The sequence below is a fragment of the Anarrhichthys ocellatus genome, unplaced genomic scaffold, assembly GCF_004355925.1.
Source record: "Anarrhichthys ocellatus isolate YVR2014 unplaced genomic scaffold, GSC_Weel_1.0 scaffold5, whole genome shotgun sequence".
Classification (NCBI taxonomy): Eukaryota; Metazoa; Chordata; class Actinopteri; order Perciformes; family Anarhichadidae; genus Anarrhichthys; species Anarrhichthys ocellatus.
In genome coordinates, this window is record NW_022280035.1 from 16,121,090 (window position 1) to 16,139,171 (window position 18,082).

General features: G+C 40.9%; 2 protein-coding genes across 2 annotated transcripts in view; one reads left to right on the top strand and one right to left on the bottom strand.

The window, feature by feature from the left end:
- Positions 1-2,201: 2,201 nt before the first annotated feature.
- On the top strand, positions 2,202-14,554 carry LOC116382556 (hyaluronidase-2). Its single transcript, XM_031845702.1, has 7 exons — positions 2,202-2,259; positions 9,163-9,825; positions 10,943-11,191; positions 11,299-11,445; positions 11,771-11,857; positions 12,061-12,255; positions 13,494-14,554. Exons 2-7 carry the CDS (start codon positions 9,220-9,222, stop codon positions 13,875-13,877), a joined length of 1,668 nt encoding a protein of 555 aa, XP_031701562.1. The 5' UTR covers positions 2,202-2,259; positions 9,163-9,219; the 3' UTR covers positions 13,878-14,554.
- Positions 14,217-18,082, bottom strand: part of borcs6 (BLOC-1 related complex subunit 6) — a 10,449-nt gene continuing 6,583 nt past the window's right edge. The window contains exon 7 of the mRNA XM_031845703.1: positions 14,217-17,526. Within this exon, the coding sequence (XP_031701563.1) occupies positions 17,401-17,526 (126 nt within the window). The 3' untranslated portion in view covers positions 14,217-17,400. The remainder of the gene's footprint in view (positions 17,527-18,082) is intronic.

Consider the following 18,082-nt stretch of genomic DNA (forward strand, 5'->3'; position numbering starts at 1 on the left):
AGGACTGGGATGGAAATATAAGAGGCAAAATGAACATAGACAAAAACAATGAAAGAAAAGTTGATGTCGTGAGGCATAGAATATGAGCAGAAATGAGGCCGGTAGATGGAGAAAATAAGTATGTGATGATTTGTCGCACAGAAGCCAGACATGGTGGAGCTGCATTATTCTATATTTTGTGTCTCCAACACAAATATAGCCCATATAAAATATCTGAGATTGGCCCAGTGCTTCATTAACACTGCACCATGCATAATCCTGAGTGATAAGCATGCATGACAGAAATAAAGAAAATAACAACTTATAATAATGTCAGCTTATAATTAACTTTACAAATGGCAAAACAAATCTAAATATATGTACGTATCATGGAACAGGATTCAAGACAAAATAAGTTCTCAAAAATTCTAATCCTGTGTCCCTTTAATTGTTCAGTTGTCTATTATATGACAATTAAAAGTAAAAAAAAAGATAATTTTTTTGGGTAGTCTTACAACAAAATCACTTTTTTTATTTATTTAATTAAAACATCTAATTGTTTTCCATGGCTTATCATGTACTTAGGGGTGTGTACATGAATTTATTCAGTCGGATGTGATTTGGTGTGACTATAGCTAACCATAAAACTGCCCTTGGCCGTTAGCTGCTGGGTATTAGCGTTTCCATAGCATGTATACTGTCTGCTAACAATCACACAATGCAATGTTTTGCATTTTAGAAACGACTCAGCACATATTGCTTTACAGCTCCGTATCCTGTGCTGTATTCCTTCAGCCACACCCACTTCAAGCAATCCAATCCAATCTTAAGGATTTGATATAAATCATATATTTTATTATAGAGACAATCCATGTCAGTCAGAAATACATCACACAACGGACGCTACATGGTCTTTTTTCTTAGACAACACTGATTGTGAACTCTATATAGTAGATTAGAACATCTGAAATACCAAAGCTGAAAATATTACCACCAGAAGAGGTCAAAGGGTCACGTGTAGTGTGTCGGATTAAATCCAAAACGTCCAACATCTACAACCTGCCACTGAGAATAACGTCTAACACATTCAAAATAACTTTTCACTTACATTTATGTCATCCTGACTTTTTAATCAAGCACCACCAACAGGTCAAAAATATCAAGACTCATTTCAATCCTCACGGGTGGGCCAGTGTGGCTCAAGTCTTTTGTACGCCAAAGTGCTTTTTGAACGCCAATACAATGTGTATGCAAATGTGAAAGACAATAATGCAGCATGACAGGAAACTAGGGACGAAAATAATGTTAGTGATAGATGAGATTGAAAGTGGAGAAGGAGGAAAGAGTAAGGAGAAAGAGGGAGCTTGTGTTTTTTTGTAGCTGCTGAATCCTTGAAAGAAAAGACAACAAGAGAGTCAAGCGTGGAAGAAAAGAGATTAGGAAGAGAGGGATTTAGAAGGGAGGGTGGGAAGGAGCCGGAGGGGGAGGAGAACGAAGAAAAGGAGGAGGGGGGAAAAAATCCAGGTAATTGAAAATGAACAGAGGTGAGAGAGGGGGTGGAGGGCCACTGTGAGGTAGAGGAAGATGAGGAGAGGCACAAGATGAAGAAGCAGAGGGAAGGGAGTGAGGGGGGAGGAGGAGGAGGAGGAAGGAGCGGAGGACAGGTGTGATCCTCCATAGCTCAGGTGTTCGTTTAGCCAAGAGCGGTAGCGGAGAGCAGAGGATTATGGGATTACGGACAGTGTCGTTGGTCATGTGAGGTGCCATGGTCGACACTGACCCTGCTTACCTTCTCTCAGTAAGGAAGCTTAGGCTGGCTGTGAAGGTGAGGTCACACACACACACACTCACATACACAGACACATGCCCACCCATCATTTTATCTCCTGCTCAGACACTCAACTCCTTCTCCTTCTCTACCTCTCTTGTCTTTTTTATTTTACCACTTTTCTGTCATTTCTTTCTTCATTTACCTCCCCTCTTCCCCTCCTGACAATTTCATTTCTTTTTTTAAATTCTCTTGTCTATTTCTGTCTCTTTATCTCCCTCCCTCTCATTCTTTATCTCTGTCTTCTAGATGTCAGGCTTCTTTTTGGTGCATGTTATACATGCACAGCTTATCCATGCCCTCACGAATCCAGCAGGATGCCTGGTTGTTTCTATCTGGAAGAATAACGAATAAAATAGAAGAAAGAGGACTAAAACATTGCGGAATCAGAAGCAATAACTCAGATCATGTTCAGACTGTCAGGAGTAAATACAGGAACCACCTTGGCCTCGGTGAGTTTGTCTTGACTTTCTATGGGGGTAAACATTATACCATTCATCTCATTTTAGTGGTCTTTTTATTCTATTCGACAATGATAATTTGAGTAAAGTAATAAAGCCAGTGGTTTTGACATAATTGTATATTCAGCAAAGTATAGATTACAAAAAGCCAAATTCAAAGTAAGATGTTGGACTACATGACAACACAACAGCACAGATCGACTCAATTAAATCAAATGCAGTCACATTTTTTTATTCATGACATCTGGTCCAGGACGAGCCTCATAATTACACTGAATTACCATTTAGTTTCAAGCCATTCTTCTGTTTGAATCACTGAATACAAATCTGAGATGTGGGCAGCCATTTAGAGGTCTGGAGCCAGGCTTGTCAGGGAAGTGAACATGTTCTTTTGTTTGTTTTGTGTATTTCTAGAGGAGGGGCACACATTTTAATGTTTTGTTTTTTAATCAGTGGCCTCAAGACATTATTGTCATCAAAAGGAGAAAAAAAAGAGCTTAAGTTGGTGTCAAGTTCAACATTTAACAACATCAATGTTAAATGTATCAGCTAATTTGCGCCCATCGTTCCAACAACCTGCATGGCTCTAAATCAAACTAAGGTTACAAAAATAAAGATTTATTTGTCTCTTTTAAACTATTCCCCTCAAATTCAAAGGCAAGACGTTTGTTTGTTTGATTTTACATAAATAACTACTGCATATCATTGGGTTTACTTGCTACACTAAAGTGTTTGTTATTTTGGACATGTCATGTTCATTGTTTCAAAAAAGCTACACAACTGAAAATTATATTAAATAGTTGAAATAAAATCTGTGGTCCTAAAAGACCAGGATGTCTGAAAATAGCTGCCATTAAAGAAATGCATGAAACATAATTGTTTCTATTAAAGGAAAAAATGATCACAGAGGGGTTTCTAATATTGTTGTTCATATTTAACAGACTTTTTTTGAGCGTGTTGAAGTCATGTTTTAAGTATTACAACTGGAGCTGACCCCAGCTGATATCGGGCTTGATTTTATGGCAGTGAAGTGACTAATGCTGCACAGAGATCTCCATCCTTAGACTCTCCTCAGTGTTAAAATGTAGTTTCAGTGAGACAAAATGGCAACAACCGGTGGCTCCTAGCGTTTGGAATTATTTTAGAAGTTTTGATATACATATATACTACATATGTACTCGACATACACTGTTCGAGAAGACTGCTGCGTCAAATCAACAACTCATAATATAAATGATGTAAAAGTTACAACATCTTGAGGCTGTGAGGACTTCTTGTCAATCAGATGCCTCTAAACACTGAAACCAACTATGTTGACTTGCTGTAGCATGGCTGCACTGGTTCTTTTTTGGGCATTAGATCGGAGTGACGCATATATCTTCCTAATCTCGCTGATTTCCCGCCTTGATTGGATCCTACCGGCGTTTCCACTCGGTTCATTGAGCAGCGGCACAAACAGCGCGGCCAGAGAACACGGGGAAGTAGAATACCAGTGATGTACCCCAGTAGGCACTTCTCACAGCAGCCATTTTGAAATGTCTCTGCAGAGTAAACAACTGTAATTAATTACAATAATTATGGGCCTGCTCCGTTTAGGTGGGCCCTGGTATTGTGCATGTTGGCTCACTGGAAGAGCTGTGACACACTGAATAGAATGGCACCATAATTCATTTACCTTGTGCTCAGACATGAGAAGGCTGCTGAGAAGGACCAACTAGGAGAAGCTACTCTTTCCCTTAAAGGCTTCATATGTATATATATTTAAAAAAAACATTACAGTGTTCCCTATCTTTTTTCCTGAATTGTTTGAAATAGCTACATAAGAGTTTCACTAAATAGCAGCCTCTGGTTGCCAAATCGTTCTCCTCAAAATATATATATTTTTAACAATGTTTGATGATAACAAGATCAAATGAGAGTGGCAGCAGGCTGAAATAACAGATTGCCTTTCCTTCAACATAGCAAAGCAATTTTTCATTGGAGAGAACATCCGAAAATGAAAACAAATTGAAATGCTGGATTCATATGCTCATTTATGTATTCTTGGCTAAAGGACATATCATAATACTGACATGAATTATAGATGTGTTTCATAATTTAAAGTGTGTTATTAACAATCAACTAAATGTGGGTTTGTTTTGTTTACAATGTTTAGTTCAGTAATTGATTTTTTAAAAAGTGAACGTCTAACCTAATGTGTAATATATAAGCTGACACAATGTATAACCACTTTAGTTGAAGGTGTTTGCTTTGAGCTGCGGAGGCGGTGGGCTCAGGATCAGCTCAGCCCAGACAGACGAGTAAACACAGACCAGAGGCTTTGTCTGAATAGATTAGCCAGCGATCACCTTCTCCACTATACCAGTATGACGCGGTTGCAGCTATTAGAATAAAATAAGGTAGCAGTTTGAGACCAGATAACTGACAGGTAATGATTATAATAACTTTAAATGATAATCTTAATCATGGGCAATGACAGTGAGTCCTAGAATCTCTCCTTAAAGCCAATGAAAAATAAATAAAAACAATTAGAAAGCATTACTAAATCAGCTTACTTGATATTTCATTGATTCAGAAGAGATAAAACAATAAAAAATGCATTTATTCATAATTCTATGCACATTCTTTTACGTGATGGATTTAGAAACACTGGGAGACGAGCAGTACACTGTACATTCTGTGAACTTTGACCCGCTTAGTATTAGTGGCTTATAATGTTGGTGATCCAGGAGGTTATTCAACAGTTCTTTGGAGGTCTGTGCCTATCAGAGCTTACGCAAAATGCTTAAATTGGACCGAGGTGGGGATCTGATGGATTACTTTAACCTTCAACTGAAAATAAAATCCTGAACGATTAAAACTTCAATGTTGATGTAGAAAATGGTATTTTCTTCTTGAATATGTTAAACATTCACGTTCAAGTTGTTAAATGCTGAAATTAAATCTCACGTTTACGCGTAAAATGTAACGGCCCTGCAGACAGGTGTTTTCACTTGAGCCTGATTAGTCGCAGGACTGTGTGGGCATGTACGGACGTCACTTCATTTGACAAATCCTTTACGCCTTCGTGGGACACCTTTACATCTCTTGTTAGTCCATGGAGACTGAGTTTGGTGACATCACATTATTTCCAGCATAGCACCACCTGACTAGAGGGCTAATCAGCCAGGCTAATACAAAACACCTGTAAGGGTGCAGATATATTCTCTTCTTTTGCCACCTTTAAAGCATGCGCATTTATTTGCATGTAGAATATTTAATGTGACGAGTCTCTTGGCATTTTATCTCCACCAGACATTCGTCTCATAGTGTTTATATTTTACCTTTTTAATGGCTTGGTAGAGAGCGTGCAGCTATCTGGGCGGTAGAGAAGGGTTTCCACTGCTAACAAGCAATCGCTTGACCTTTTTCATCAAAATGTGACAAGTTACCGGTGAAGAAAAGTAAGCTGGAGAACGGGAAGATGCTACAGCCCTTTGTTAACAGTAGAGGAATGGGACACAGTATAACATAGTGGTGTTCATCATTACTGTACTCAAACCAAATACACAAACACATAAAAACCTGACTAAATGAGTGGAGAGACATAACAAGACGCTTCCAAACAGGGCACTAGGGATCACTGAATAGTTTGATTTATATGAAAACAATGTGATTCATATGCTATGGCCTTTGCAGTCTGGTCTCAACTCAATTGAACGCCTATAGGACATTATGGAGCTCAGTGTTAGACAGCACTCTTCCCCATCATCATCATCAGAATACCGAATGAGGCAACAAAAGTATAGGACTTGGTTAGGTGTTAAGTTGGCTACGTAAGCTACGTAAAAGAAGTCAAAGCTGACTTGATTTCACACAGGACAGAAGCAGCTCTCCTATACATGAAAGCCCTTTTTTAGAGATGTTCTGATAACCATTGTTTCCTTCCCCATTCCGTAACCTGATCTTTTTCCGATACTGATCCAACACCCAGACCGATCAGGCAGGATGTACGGATTGAGAAGCGAGTGACATGTTGCTGTTGTTCCTGTGTAGCATAAATGAGCAGATAAGCGATACGATATTGGATTGGTGCATAGACTCTTGCGATACCCGCTGCAGCATTTTAGGCTGTATTGGAGCCATTTCCAATACTGGTATCGGTCTCAGAACAACTCTACTCTGTATACTACGTCAGTTGCTCTGAATGTGTGGTGCTAGGTTCACACTATGAGCGACAAAAGCAACACAGCAGCCAAGTTGCCGCTGGAGTATTGCTCAAGTGCTCATTGGCATAGTTATGTTGTTGAAGAGCACTGGGAACTGGCATTTTTTAGATGGAGCTGAACAGGGCAAAACAGGGCACTGACCAAGCTGCGGTATTTGACGAGTTGGGAGCGAGAATGAGACGCAGGTGCATGCCGGTGCTCTGGAAACAGTCAGTTATTGTAGTTTGGGCCCGTTGGTCAACAGTTGCAGCAGCAGCTGTGATAAAGTCGTAAACAGACATGATACATACATTTTTATATTTAATATCTGATTCAGCATATGTTCAATGGTGCCAATTTGCCAAACTGTCAACAAATGCACACGTTGTACACTTCTACAGTGTACCCAACTGAATCCATGGCAACATTACAGTACAGTTCCTGTTCATATCCACGGCCCACACATTTTGTAAACTAGTTCCAAAAGTAATTTGTTTCAATTGTATAACTTATATCAGCAGATTGTGTCTATGTGTGTGTTTGTGTGTGAAACACGTACAGCAGGATAAGTTATACATGTTGCACAAAGTTATACGATTTTACACCAAATTGTGTTGGGACACTGTTTGTTGGTTAAATCAGCCTCGCTGTTCTTATCTTTCACACTTTGTTTTGATTATACTGCCTACGCAAAGCTGCAACTCAGCCAGATATCATTTAAAAAGAGTAACGGTTAGTGCTGCTTCCAGCTCTCATTATCTCATATCTTGTGCTGCCTGTTGAACAACAGCCTTCAGTGTAACTGTGGAACAACATATATTTCTCACAGTTGGCCAAATGTTTCGCTAATCAGGTCAATTATTGACTACCTGTCTGTTATATGGGATTCCTCCAATGCCTGTCTGTTGCATTAGCAGAACTTTGTTTCATATAACACTTCTACTGCTACATTGTTTCATTTGACAGCAAAGTATCACAAGACAGGCAAGAAAACTTGCATCCTGGGAAAAAACGGTTTCAACTTTTTCCAGTTTGTTTCTTCCGATTCAACAAGAGGCTGCAAGAGATGAAACCTTCTTTTCTCCTAAAATGTTATATGTTAAAAAGACACCTGGATTATATATGTTGTCTAATTTTACCAGGTTGTCCTGCCGCTTTCATGTTTGATGATTCTAAATCTGCTTATTTTTTCCAGGGGTTAGGTTAATAACAATATCACACGGTTGATAGGCACCGACGTGTTTAATCTGACATTTTCCCCCAAAACGCCGACTTTCAAATTCATGACGAAGAAGATAATCCACATCGTTCATGGTGACACATTTCCAACACTCGCCAGTACTTGACTTCGCAAGCGTAGGACTATCCCCACATGGGGGCTTGTCGAGCCAAAACCATTCTATCCAGCCACTGACCTTATGGTAGAATAATGGCAAATATCAGCAGCAACCGAGGATTTCTTTATGTCGTACATTAATCCAGAATAATAATAGTTTCTAAATTAATCAGTACCACTTCTTCTTCAGGTTTTGTGTCTTGTGATCACACATGTGATGTGCCAAATGCTTAGCATGATTATTTCATTATTCACATTTAAAATCTTAGTTTTATACTTAATAATTTAAGTAGGTGCATGTTTACACTGTGTTTTCTGCAAGCATAGATTTTATATTTCAGCTGTTAGAGGCAAAAAAGTAAATAATTCTGATTAAAGTGGTAATTTCTTCATTGTGTTGCTATGGTTTTGGGCAACATGAAAAATTGCAAGGCAGTCACTGGTGTCTCAGCAGATCAGTGTGAAAACAAAAAATCAAGTTGGAGAATGTAAATGAGTTGCTGTCGGAACTTTTCTTTCTTTGGCAACGAATGAAACAATGTGTATCTGCGTTAGATGTCAGGACAGCATTTCTCCTTCTTTACTTGTGTGCACAGCCTTGCACAAAATCTGTAACCATTTTAAAATCTGGACCCCAACTGAGTGTCTACTGTATCGACTGCATCACTGAGTGTATGAAATATTAAATACAACCGCTTTCTCCATGACATGTGTGACTGAGGGAACCCATGAGGATATATGTAATCTGTCACATGGGGGAGATGTAGGATGGTGGAGAAGATAAGAACAGTTTAAGGGACGATTTAAGCCTTTAAAATAAGAAATAAATGTCAAAATAGAGTGCAGCTAAATAGATCGAAAGAAATATCTGGATATTCTAATAGGCATGATTATAGTAAAGCAATAGCAGACAAACTCCTGGGCCCTCTGTGTCGGTCTGTCAAGATACAATCTCCCAATTACTCAGGATAGAATATGTGTTTTTTTGTGATTTGTATGTGCGGATCTCTTAATGTTAGTTTTGTTTACATCGTTAAGAGTTTTGGGGCAGCTGTGGCTCAGGGGTGTTGAGCGGGTCGTCTTTTAATCACAAGGTTGCCGTTATGATCCCTGGCTCCGTCGGTTATGTGAAGTGTCTGACTCTGAACCCCAAGTTGCTCCCCAGGCGCTTCAAAGCAGCCGACTGCTCCTAAATGCTTAGGATGGGTTGAATGTAGAGGTCGAATTTTATGCGAGTATGTATGTGATGATAAAAATAAAGTCATGCAGGAATAATTCTGCTGTCCTTCATCACCTTCTGCTCATTATTTGATCATAACCATATCACCCAACAGACCGAAAGAGGTTTGACGCCTGCTTTGTGTTTAACAGGAACATGATTGGCTGTGAGGGCCTGAAGGGGTGACGGCCTGAGAGGTGGCTGCTCCAATGGCGTGGGCCGAGCCACGGTCCGGTCCAGACCCAAAGCCCGAACCAAAACTCACACCTCACAATCTAAAGACTCGGGACACTTTTTCATCAGCTATCCTTCAAGTCCAGCCTCCAGTTTTACTGCCCCTCCTTCTTCTGCTTGCTGCCTTTGCTGCCCTGGGTATTGCTGGTCCACCGCAGCCAGCTTGCCCCCCTCTCCTGTCTGGACAACCTTTCATCATCTTCTGGGGCATCCCTGACTCTTCCTGCTCCGGTCGGCCAGATCCTAGATCTTTCGGGATGGAACGGGAGGGCCGCGTGGCCGTCTTTTATGAGGACACGCTGGGGAACTACCCTTATTTTATAGATAAAGACACACCGGTCAATGGGGGGCTACCACAGCACACACGGCTGGACAACCACCTCCAGAAGACACAGCAGGACTTGGAGGCAGCTTTACCTGCCCCGAGGTACCTTGGGCTGGGGGTGCTGCGCTGGGCAGAGTGGGTCCCCCAGTGGTCAAGGACCCAAGAGAGGCAGGCGATGTATCTGGAGGCATCGAGAAACCTGCTGAAGACTTTCTTTCCTAACTGGACCCCGGAGGAGGTGGAAAAGTGGTCACAGGTAAGAAAAGATGGTAAAGTGTGAGGAAAGAGTGATAACTGATAAGAAAATGGATCAGGGATCATGAGTGGAAGTGGAGAGGAAACTTTCAAAGTGGTTGGCAGATGTTGGAGAGTGCAAGATACTGATTGGGGGGAGGAATGCTTCCAAAAGTGTTTCTTCTGTAGTAAAGACAAAATCTTTGATCTAAATATTCAGTGGGCCTTGAACACTAACAACATCAGTATGGTACCATTTGGTATTTGGTATTGCTATCATGTTAGCAATTATATTTTATTATGATGTGAGCACATTTTAGAGAGGGAGTGGGGAGGAAGGAGCGGATAATGGATCATTACAGCAGCGAGTGAAGAAGAGATGGAAGAAGAGTCACAGCATGTAATTACTTGATGTGATGACAAAGTGAGCCGCCTTTTGCATAATTCACTCAGCAGAAACATGGTGTCAAAGCTACAATGAAGGGTAAAAACAACTTAACTCTGATTCTGTGAACTACATTCAGTCAGTTTGGAAAGATTAGAACAGTATGCAAACAGAAGCCCTTGGTAAATGTGAATAAAGCTGAATTGGAAATCATTGCGAAGAAGGAAGACAAAGGCTGTTGATTTGAGGTTTGACTGGAACATTTTATACTAAAGTAGCGGCCACTGGATAAGTCAAATCCAGACTAAAATGTAACCAGAGTAGAAATTAGTGATGCTAGTCACCATCAAAGATGCTAGTCACCAGCTGTCTCCAGCTTCAAATTTAATGGAAAGACATGAGAGTGGTTATCGATCTTCACATCTAACTCTTAACAAGAAAGCAGAAAAGGGGTATTTTTCCACAGTGTCAAACTATTAAACTATTCTTTTTAATATCTGCAAAATGATGGCAGGCCAACACTGCCATAACACTGTTCTGCTTACTGATTTGCAAATTGTCCAGAATTATTTAAATGATTAACTGATAGCTACAAAAACAGTTGACACATTTTCATCATCTCACGGTAAATACGGTTACATCCCACACCCCTTTTGGTTAGGTTTGATGATTTGGCATTTCATATTTACTATTCACAAAAACCCAGAAAAATGTCTGTACTCCACTGAGAGAGGATGTATTGATCTCGTCACAGGTGGACTTCGAGGCAGCAGCCCAGTCAGTAATGATGGAAACTCTACGGGAGGTCAAAAGGTTAAGGCCCAAAGCATTATGGGGCGTCTCTCCTTACCCCAGCTGCTACAATGGCGATCCCACCCAAACCATGTTGGCCAATTACACCGGCCAGTGCCCTGCTACGGAGATGGCCCTCAACGACGAGCTTCTGTGGCTGTGGAAACGATGCTCCGCCCTCTACCCTCTCCTCACCCTGGAGAAGATGCAGGTGGGTAACACTACTGTGCTGTACTTTTGTGTAAATAATGAATAAATGTGATGTAGCTGGTTTACAGGTAAAAATGTGCACAATCTGTCCCCTTTTTTTTTTAATAGTGTGGGACCTCTGGAGCCAGGCTTCACTTGTCCAGTCAAATCAGAGAAGCACTACGAGTATCATCTTTGACTGGGACTGTGTCTGATCTTCCTGTATTCCCATTGGTCAAGAGTGTCTATGCATCAACTAACACTTTCCTGTCACAGGTGAGATGTCAACGTCTGGTCATTGATCCAAGCGCCTTGCAAAGGCATCAATGATGAAGCAGAACAAATGGAGACAGAGGAGAGAAGTAGATTCATGTTGAATCAAAGCACGAGTTATTCCCCGTTTCTAAAGTCTGACAGTTCTGTTTGAAAAAGAGAATAATTAGAAAGCTAAAGGTGTGTTTGGTCCACATCATCAGGTGTTGGATTTGTTAAAATAAACAGAGGGCTCATATGACAAGTATCATGGTGTTTATAATGTATCGTACTATGAGGAGTACAGAGACAAGAAGAAAACCCTCTTTGTATGATGTCTTGTTAACAGGCAGACCTGGTTAGCACCATAGGAGAGAGTGCTGCCATGGGAACAGCTGGAGTTGTCATCTGGGGGAAGAGCGAGACTAAGACGGAGGTATACGGCCATACATTTACATAAAGTGCATACACCCACGAATATGTCTGCACATTTATACACCGACACTTCTACATGTCAAGAGTTCAGTTTATAAACACACATTTTTACCATTTAACTTTTTTCCATCTCGCTAATGAAAACTTCAAAGAGGGCTTTGTGTTGGCAAACATTTTCTTCCCAAACCTGTCTCCTCCTCCCAGAGAGAGTGTCAAGACCTGGCAGAGTTTGTCTGCAAGGTCCTGGGACCCTACTCCATCAACGTCACCACGGCAACTCGACTCTGCTCAGCCTCTCTGTGCCAGGGAAAGGGCCGATGCGTCCGTCAAAATCCAGAGAGCTCCGTCTACCTCCACCTCCCACTGCCGACCGAAGTGGTGGAGAAGGTGACGGAGAAGGTGAGGGAGTGTCATTTGAAGCAGCTTTCAAGATGCATCTGTGCCGGATTTATAAAGCTCTGTTCATGTATCGTGTTCCAGATGTCATTAATCCTGTTCACAAGCACTGAATCCCACTCCTACAATGAGACAAAAATAGATGATGACATGAGACATATTGTTCAGATGTAAAACAGACTTGGTGACCTTATGGGTCTTACGACAGATGAAGCTTCTTCAGTTTCCAGTTAATTAGCTACGCAAAGCTAGAACTGCTGCAGTCTAAAGCAAAGTTCACATTACACAACTGTCAAGGTTGTCAGATCGCCGAACTGTTCCTCACTACACAACTAGTTGACTTGTAATTTGGAGTCTGGAAGTCGTCGTGCTTTTCACACTACACGACTGACCGGCGACAGTAGGTCAAACGCTACAAGATCCTTGAGTGAAATCACGTAATATGTCCAAAGTCATGCATCTTGATGTTGTCGTTGGTACACGTGTTAACACGAAGCTTGTTTGCTCTCAGCACAACAACTTTGGTCTGTGTTGCATTGATATAAATTGACATAACTAAAGTGTTAGCTTGGTGTCTGCAATAAACTGGGCGTAAAGTACAGCGTCTTACTTACTTTACTCTCTGTAGAAAGGTTAACAAACACACGTGATGGTGAGATATAAGATTCTACTACAATGTCTTAAAAAAGATGAAAGCTCCGAAAGAAAAGCTCTGATTGCCTCTTTGACTTCCTCCCTTTCCTGATACTCAAGAGTCGATTCACTGAAGCCTGTGAGCACATGTTGAAAGGCAATTGTCAAAAGAGACAACTTCTCAACTTATGTTCTTTCCGTGTGGAGTTGGAAGCCGAACAACTGATTTTGAGTCACGACTGATAAAGATAACCAAGACAACAGCAGGGAGTCCAGTTGCCTGAGGATCTTCTGTCTTTAGACAGAAAGAAAGCAGAGAGGGATACAGGAGCTGAGACACAACAGAGACAGATATGCTGGAACACTGAACACAAGAACATTGTGTTCTCTGGGAGCACTCATCACTATTCAGTTGTCATAAAATGTAAGACACAAGTATGAATATTGCTGCAACTGCAGAACATTATGAAAAGTTTATTTCCATCTGATTTTGAGCCGTACTCTTTAATCTTTAGTTTTCAGACTGATATCATGAAACCTTCACTATTCCCTGTGAATATCACAGCAGCAATGTTTGCTAATCTTGACATTATTTTTCTATCCACCAGGAAGAGGCAGCAAAAACCACAGATCAGCCAGAGACTAACACCAAACCAGCAGAACCTGACCCAGCTGAGATCTGGAAGAAGGACTTCCAATGCCAGTGGTACAAGACCGTGGACGGAGACATCTCAGACCAGCAGTCCCCCAAAGACGGAGCATCTGTTGGGGGTGCAGTAAAAAAAATTACTGGAGATGTATTGGGGATTACAGCAACTTCTACAACAAAAGGTGCCTCTGTGATTGAGTTGAGAGGAAGCAGTTCACCTGGAACCGGAAGCCCAACGCCTTCACTGGAAGTAACTACAGACGGTGGAACAAATTCACTGAGTGCCCCAAACCTGAGTGTTCTGCTGTTGCTGGTGGCTGGAAGTCTTTGCCTGGAACCTTAAAATAAGAACAAACCATCCTTCACCTGGAAGGTCTGGGCTATAACTGTAATACGAGCCCTTCTGAAGTGCCCTTGAGCAAAACACTGAATCTCTGCTAGCTGCAGGAGTGCTGCTTTGTTAAAAAAAAAAAAAAAACGATGTTCACAGGTGGAACTTCAAATCTATCACTGAATGTGCCGAGAGACAGCAGTGGTACAAACACATGTCACTTTTTTCCGTTCATACAGGCTGAATTTAAACCTTTAGGAGAGAAGAGATGCGACACACAAGATAGACTTGACAGTCGTTACACCGTCACCACAAATATATACAAGCAGTCTGTAAAACCTGCGCAAGGTTTTATTCTCTTTGCACATTTTGTTGTTACATTTCAGTCCTATGTTAAATGGTAATTATGAGTTTCTCTTTCTATTAAGTAGACGTGCTGGGTTAAAAGGCTGGTTCACCCCAAATAATTAAAACTCTATTCACCGTCATTGGATTGGAGTGACAGCAGAAAGGTCAGAGGCTAATATTTTAAATCCTTCAAATGAAACCAAAACAATCTGCTGTGCTAGATAGTAGAAAGGTCAGGGAGACCTTCTGTGTACTTGTAAACAGAGTGAACCCGTCAGTTAATCTTCCTGACAGAGATTGTCATTTTCATAAATCTTTTAGGAGTTAGTTAAGCAGCAGTTTGAGAGTCACATGTTTAATGCAATGTCAGACAAACAGAATGTGTCAACTTTGGCCTTCAAAACATCCAGGATTTATGTTGTGGATTGTTGACGTCTTCAAGAGCATCCTCTGCAAAATTAAACACGGGCCTTTTTGAAATATCACAGAGGGAAAAGCACAAGTATGAATAATAAAATGAATGATGGCTGAATCCCATTTAGCTGCTTAAGTTGCAGGGTCCTGGTATTGAGCATGCTGGCTCACTGTCACAGCTTAGTGACAACAAAACAGAGCCATCGTTACTGTTATTAATAACGCCGCTGTGACAAGTCTAAATATCTGCACCTATTGGTCTCCGCAGCATGTAGTTCAGGCCTTTTTAACTCTTATTGTGGTTAGAATGTTATAAATGCAGTAACTGTTAACTCAAAGGACAAACCTTTAATTTAGAAAAAACACAAAACTTCCATCTGTAATAGAAAACCTGCATATTTGTATATATTTTTTTGTAAGTCAGAGTTGTTTATATGTTTCTTTCACATACATTCAGTGCTCCTTGAGGCAGCACACTTTGAAAATAAAATGGAAACATTTGTTCTTGCAGCTCATGTAAATTTATTTGTTATTTTTCATTAAAATATACACTCAAGACGACGGGTATCTAAATTGTTTTTTTTTTAGTTACAGAAAGAGATCATATCTACACAGGTGCATCATCCGATTGTACAACAGAAAATGAATTAATCATACATTTACATTATGAACAAGGGCATTGTCTCTCATATTTCCCCATTTCAAAGGATCCTCCCTCACCCTGGAAATCTACTAAGACTCCCACATGTCCGCTCTCTGGACATTAACCTTCATCTGCAAAAGAGCATCAACATCTTTACAAGCACAGACATGTTGGAGTACATTTCAGTATAATCAGGACCATCCCATTCTTTAATGTAAGCTTTGTGAAGATGCGGCTCTTCCTCTTTGCCAACAAGGTTGAGGAGAGCGACGATGAGACAAAGAGCAGATTTGACAAAGAATGCAATCTGAGCTTTTTGTGGTGAACATGAACAGGTTACGATGCAGAACCACGGCTAAAATAAGTAAGGACTTTGCTTCCAATATTGCTTTGATAAAAGTTTTTAGATGAATATCACAAAATCCACCAAATTGACATGTTTGCTGCCATCAGTAACGGGTATATTTAAAAGTAATAGCACAATGATCTACTACAAGGCCACCCACCAGTGCAATGACAGACGTACCACAGTCTCTTCATTAAATCAAGTACAACGCTCCAGGAGAGCGAATGGCTTCAGGTCGATAAAGTAACAGCCAAGCCACGCGGCACTCGTTCAGTAGCTTTTCTCTTTGAGTAAATTAATAAATACTCACTTCTATTAAATGTGACACAAGTCCACGTTAGTTCACACGCGAAGACGGAATCCCAACTACAGTGACGTTGACTCTTTGTTGGAAACAAGTCGTCCGATCCTTTCAATGTTGAAGAAAACAAAAGCGAGGACATGCTGCACAGAAACGTAGCTTCTTCTTCTTCTTCTTCTTCGTGATTGGTCAGTACAGGCAGAAGCAAACTATAACTGGTTTGAATTTCATTCACAGGATCAATGACACTCTCAGCAGTTTGTTGGCTACTTGCATGTCTGGAATTTAAATTACATTTTCAATAGGTTCAGATTTCATGAAAGTCTTCAGGTTGGCAATATGTATCAAATGTTTCTTCGGTTTGATGACATTTAAAAGTCAAATAAGTACAAAGCCTTTAAAATATTTAATGCCATTGGGAATGTTGTGATACGCACGAAGATATTTTTTTGCACGAAAACATCTCGGATTGCACAAAAGGAGGAGAGTGAGGTTGTAGGACACCTGGCAGGGGGTGGCTTTAAATCACAGAAGCAGACCTGTGATTTATAAAGTTTACAAGTTTTTAATTGATAAACAACATGACATAGTCCGAGTAGAAAAAGTGAAACACTTTCATTTCCTTCGACAACTACCCTCAAGCAGCACTTGAGCTTAAACTCCAAATGCTCCAGAGGGACCGTTCAGTGGGACAAAACTCTGGCTGTACTGGTTAGTTCCCAGTGACACCGAGTAGCAGCGTAGTCGAATAAGCAACCATGCTGAGAACACTTAATAAATAAACATTAAAATAAGACAGACAGACAGAGAGACATGATGCTCCCCTCCCCTCATTAAGTCTGCAGTGAAAAGAATCGGATCTTTGTTGCATAAGGTTAAAAAATAGGCTTTCTGTTCCTGTGCAAAAGTCACTGTCTTCTGAGCAGTTCATACCGGCCTCTCCATCAGCAAAGAGACACACGGAGAGAAACATCGCCCCCATGTGGGGAGGAAAGGTTAGTGCAATCTGAACAAAGCGGGCTGGACGGATAATGACACAATATTCCTCCTCTCGCTGTAAACACATCTTCAAGGGTGTGTGTGTGTGTGTGTGTGTGTGTTCAGGGCACTTGACCGAGTGTCTCCAAAAAGGGTTCATTTCTGAGATTTCATTTCACGACAACTTCATTAGAGGCTTTAAAAACAAAAAAAGAAAGCAAGAGAAAGCTCGACCCCGAGAGAAAATCAATCGCAAATTCATTTGGAATCTCACGAAACAAACATCTTCAAATTATGAACAAGCGGCGGGACTATGAGAGCCAATCCTCCAGCATGCCTAGTAGCAATGGTTCCTGGAATCCAGAGGTGCACTTAATCTTGGCTGCAGTGTGTGCGCGCTACCTGCAGAAAGGTGGGCTTACTTGCAGACAGCCTCGTTCAGGATGTGCTTGATGTTGGATCTTTGCAGCTGGGGGCGTGTATTCAAATCGGACAGGTGGGGGGGCTACTTGCAGATCGCCTCCAGAGCGTCGAGGGTGCGTTTGATGTCACGGATCTGGGCCGCCAGGGTGTGTATGGGCTGCATGGAACGATCCAACTCCTCGCAGCGAGCCATCAGTGTGTACATGCCCTGTGCGAGCAAAAACATACAAGACAGCCAATGAATAAAGCTGATGCTTTAATACAAACCTCAGCCCAATCAGAAGTGGAGAAAATGAGGGGAACATGGAAAGAATAAAAACGATGATAGCGCTGCACATTGACGCTTCCTTTTATAACAAAGAGGATTTGATTTTGTCACTGAAAAATGCTTTTGCTTTCTAGTTTACTGATATTGTTTTTCTACAAAGTTTAACAGTCAGGTTTCAAGATAACGAACTACATTGTTCCTCTTAAATGACATTGAGTATTCCGACAGGTTACCCAACAAATGAAGGTAATATACTGTATGTGTCCAAGAGGATGTAGAAAAGACAGCACAATTCAAATTTGGTGAAAGAAACAAACTCAGCTTTCATCAATCTATAACTCCTTTTGTAGTGAACATTTGTAATTCACGTTCTGGTGGACCCTTAACTTATAATTTCTTACATTTCCCAGAATTACAACAACCCTAGAGAACATGTTTCTGTCAAAGTAACACACACACACACACACACACACACACACACACACACACACACACA

Bases quoted from the DNA above. Each gene is read 5' to 3' on its own strand.
- LOC116382556 (XM_031845702.1), top strand. From the start codon at position 9,220: ATGGCGTGGGCCGAGCCACGGTCCGGTCCAGACCCAAAGCCCGAACCA. The intron at 11,192-11,298 runs GTGGGTAACACT...TTTTTTTAATAG, and splicing joins TCACCCTGGAGAAGATGCAG to TGTGGGACCTCTGGAGCCAG. The intron at 11,858-12,060 runs GTATACGGCCAT...TCCTCCTCCCAG, and splicing joins AGAGCGAGACTAAGACGGAG to AGAGAGTGTCAAGACCTGGC.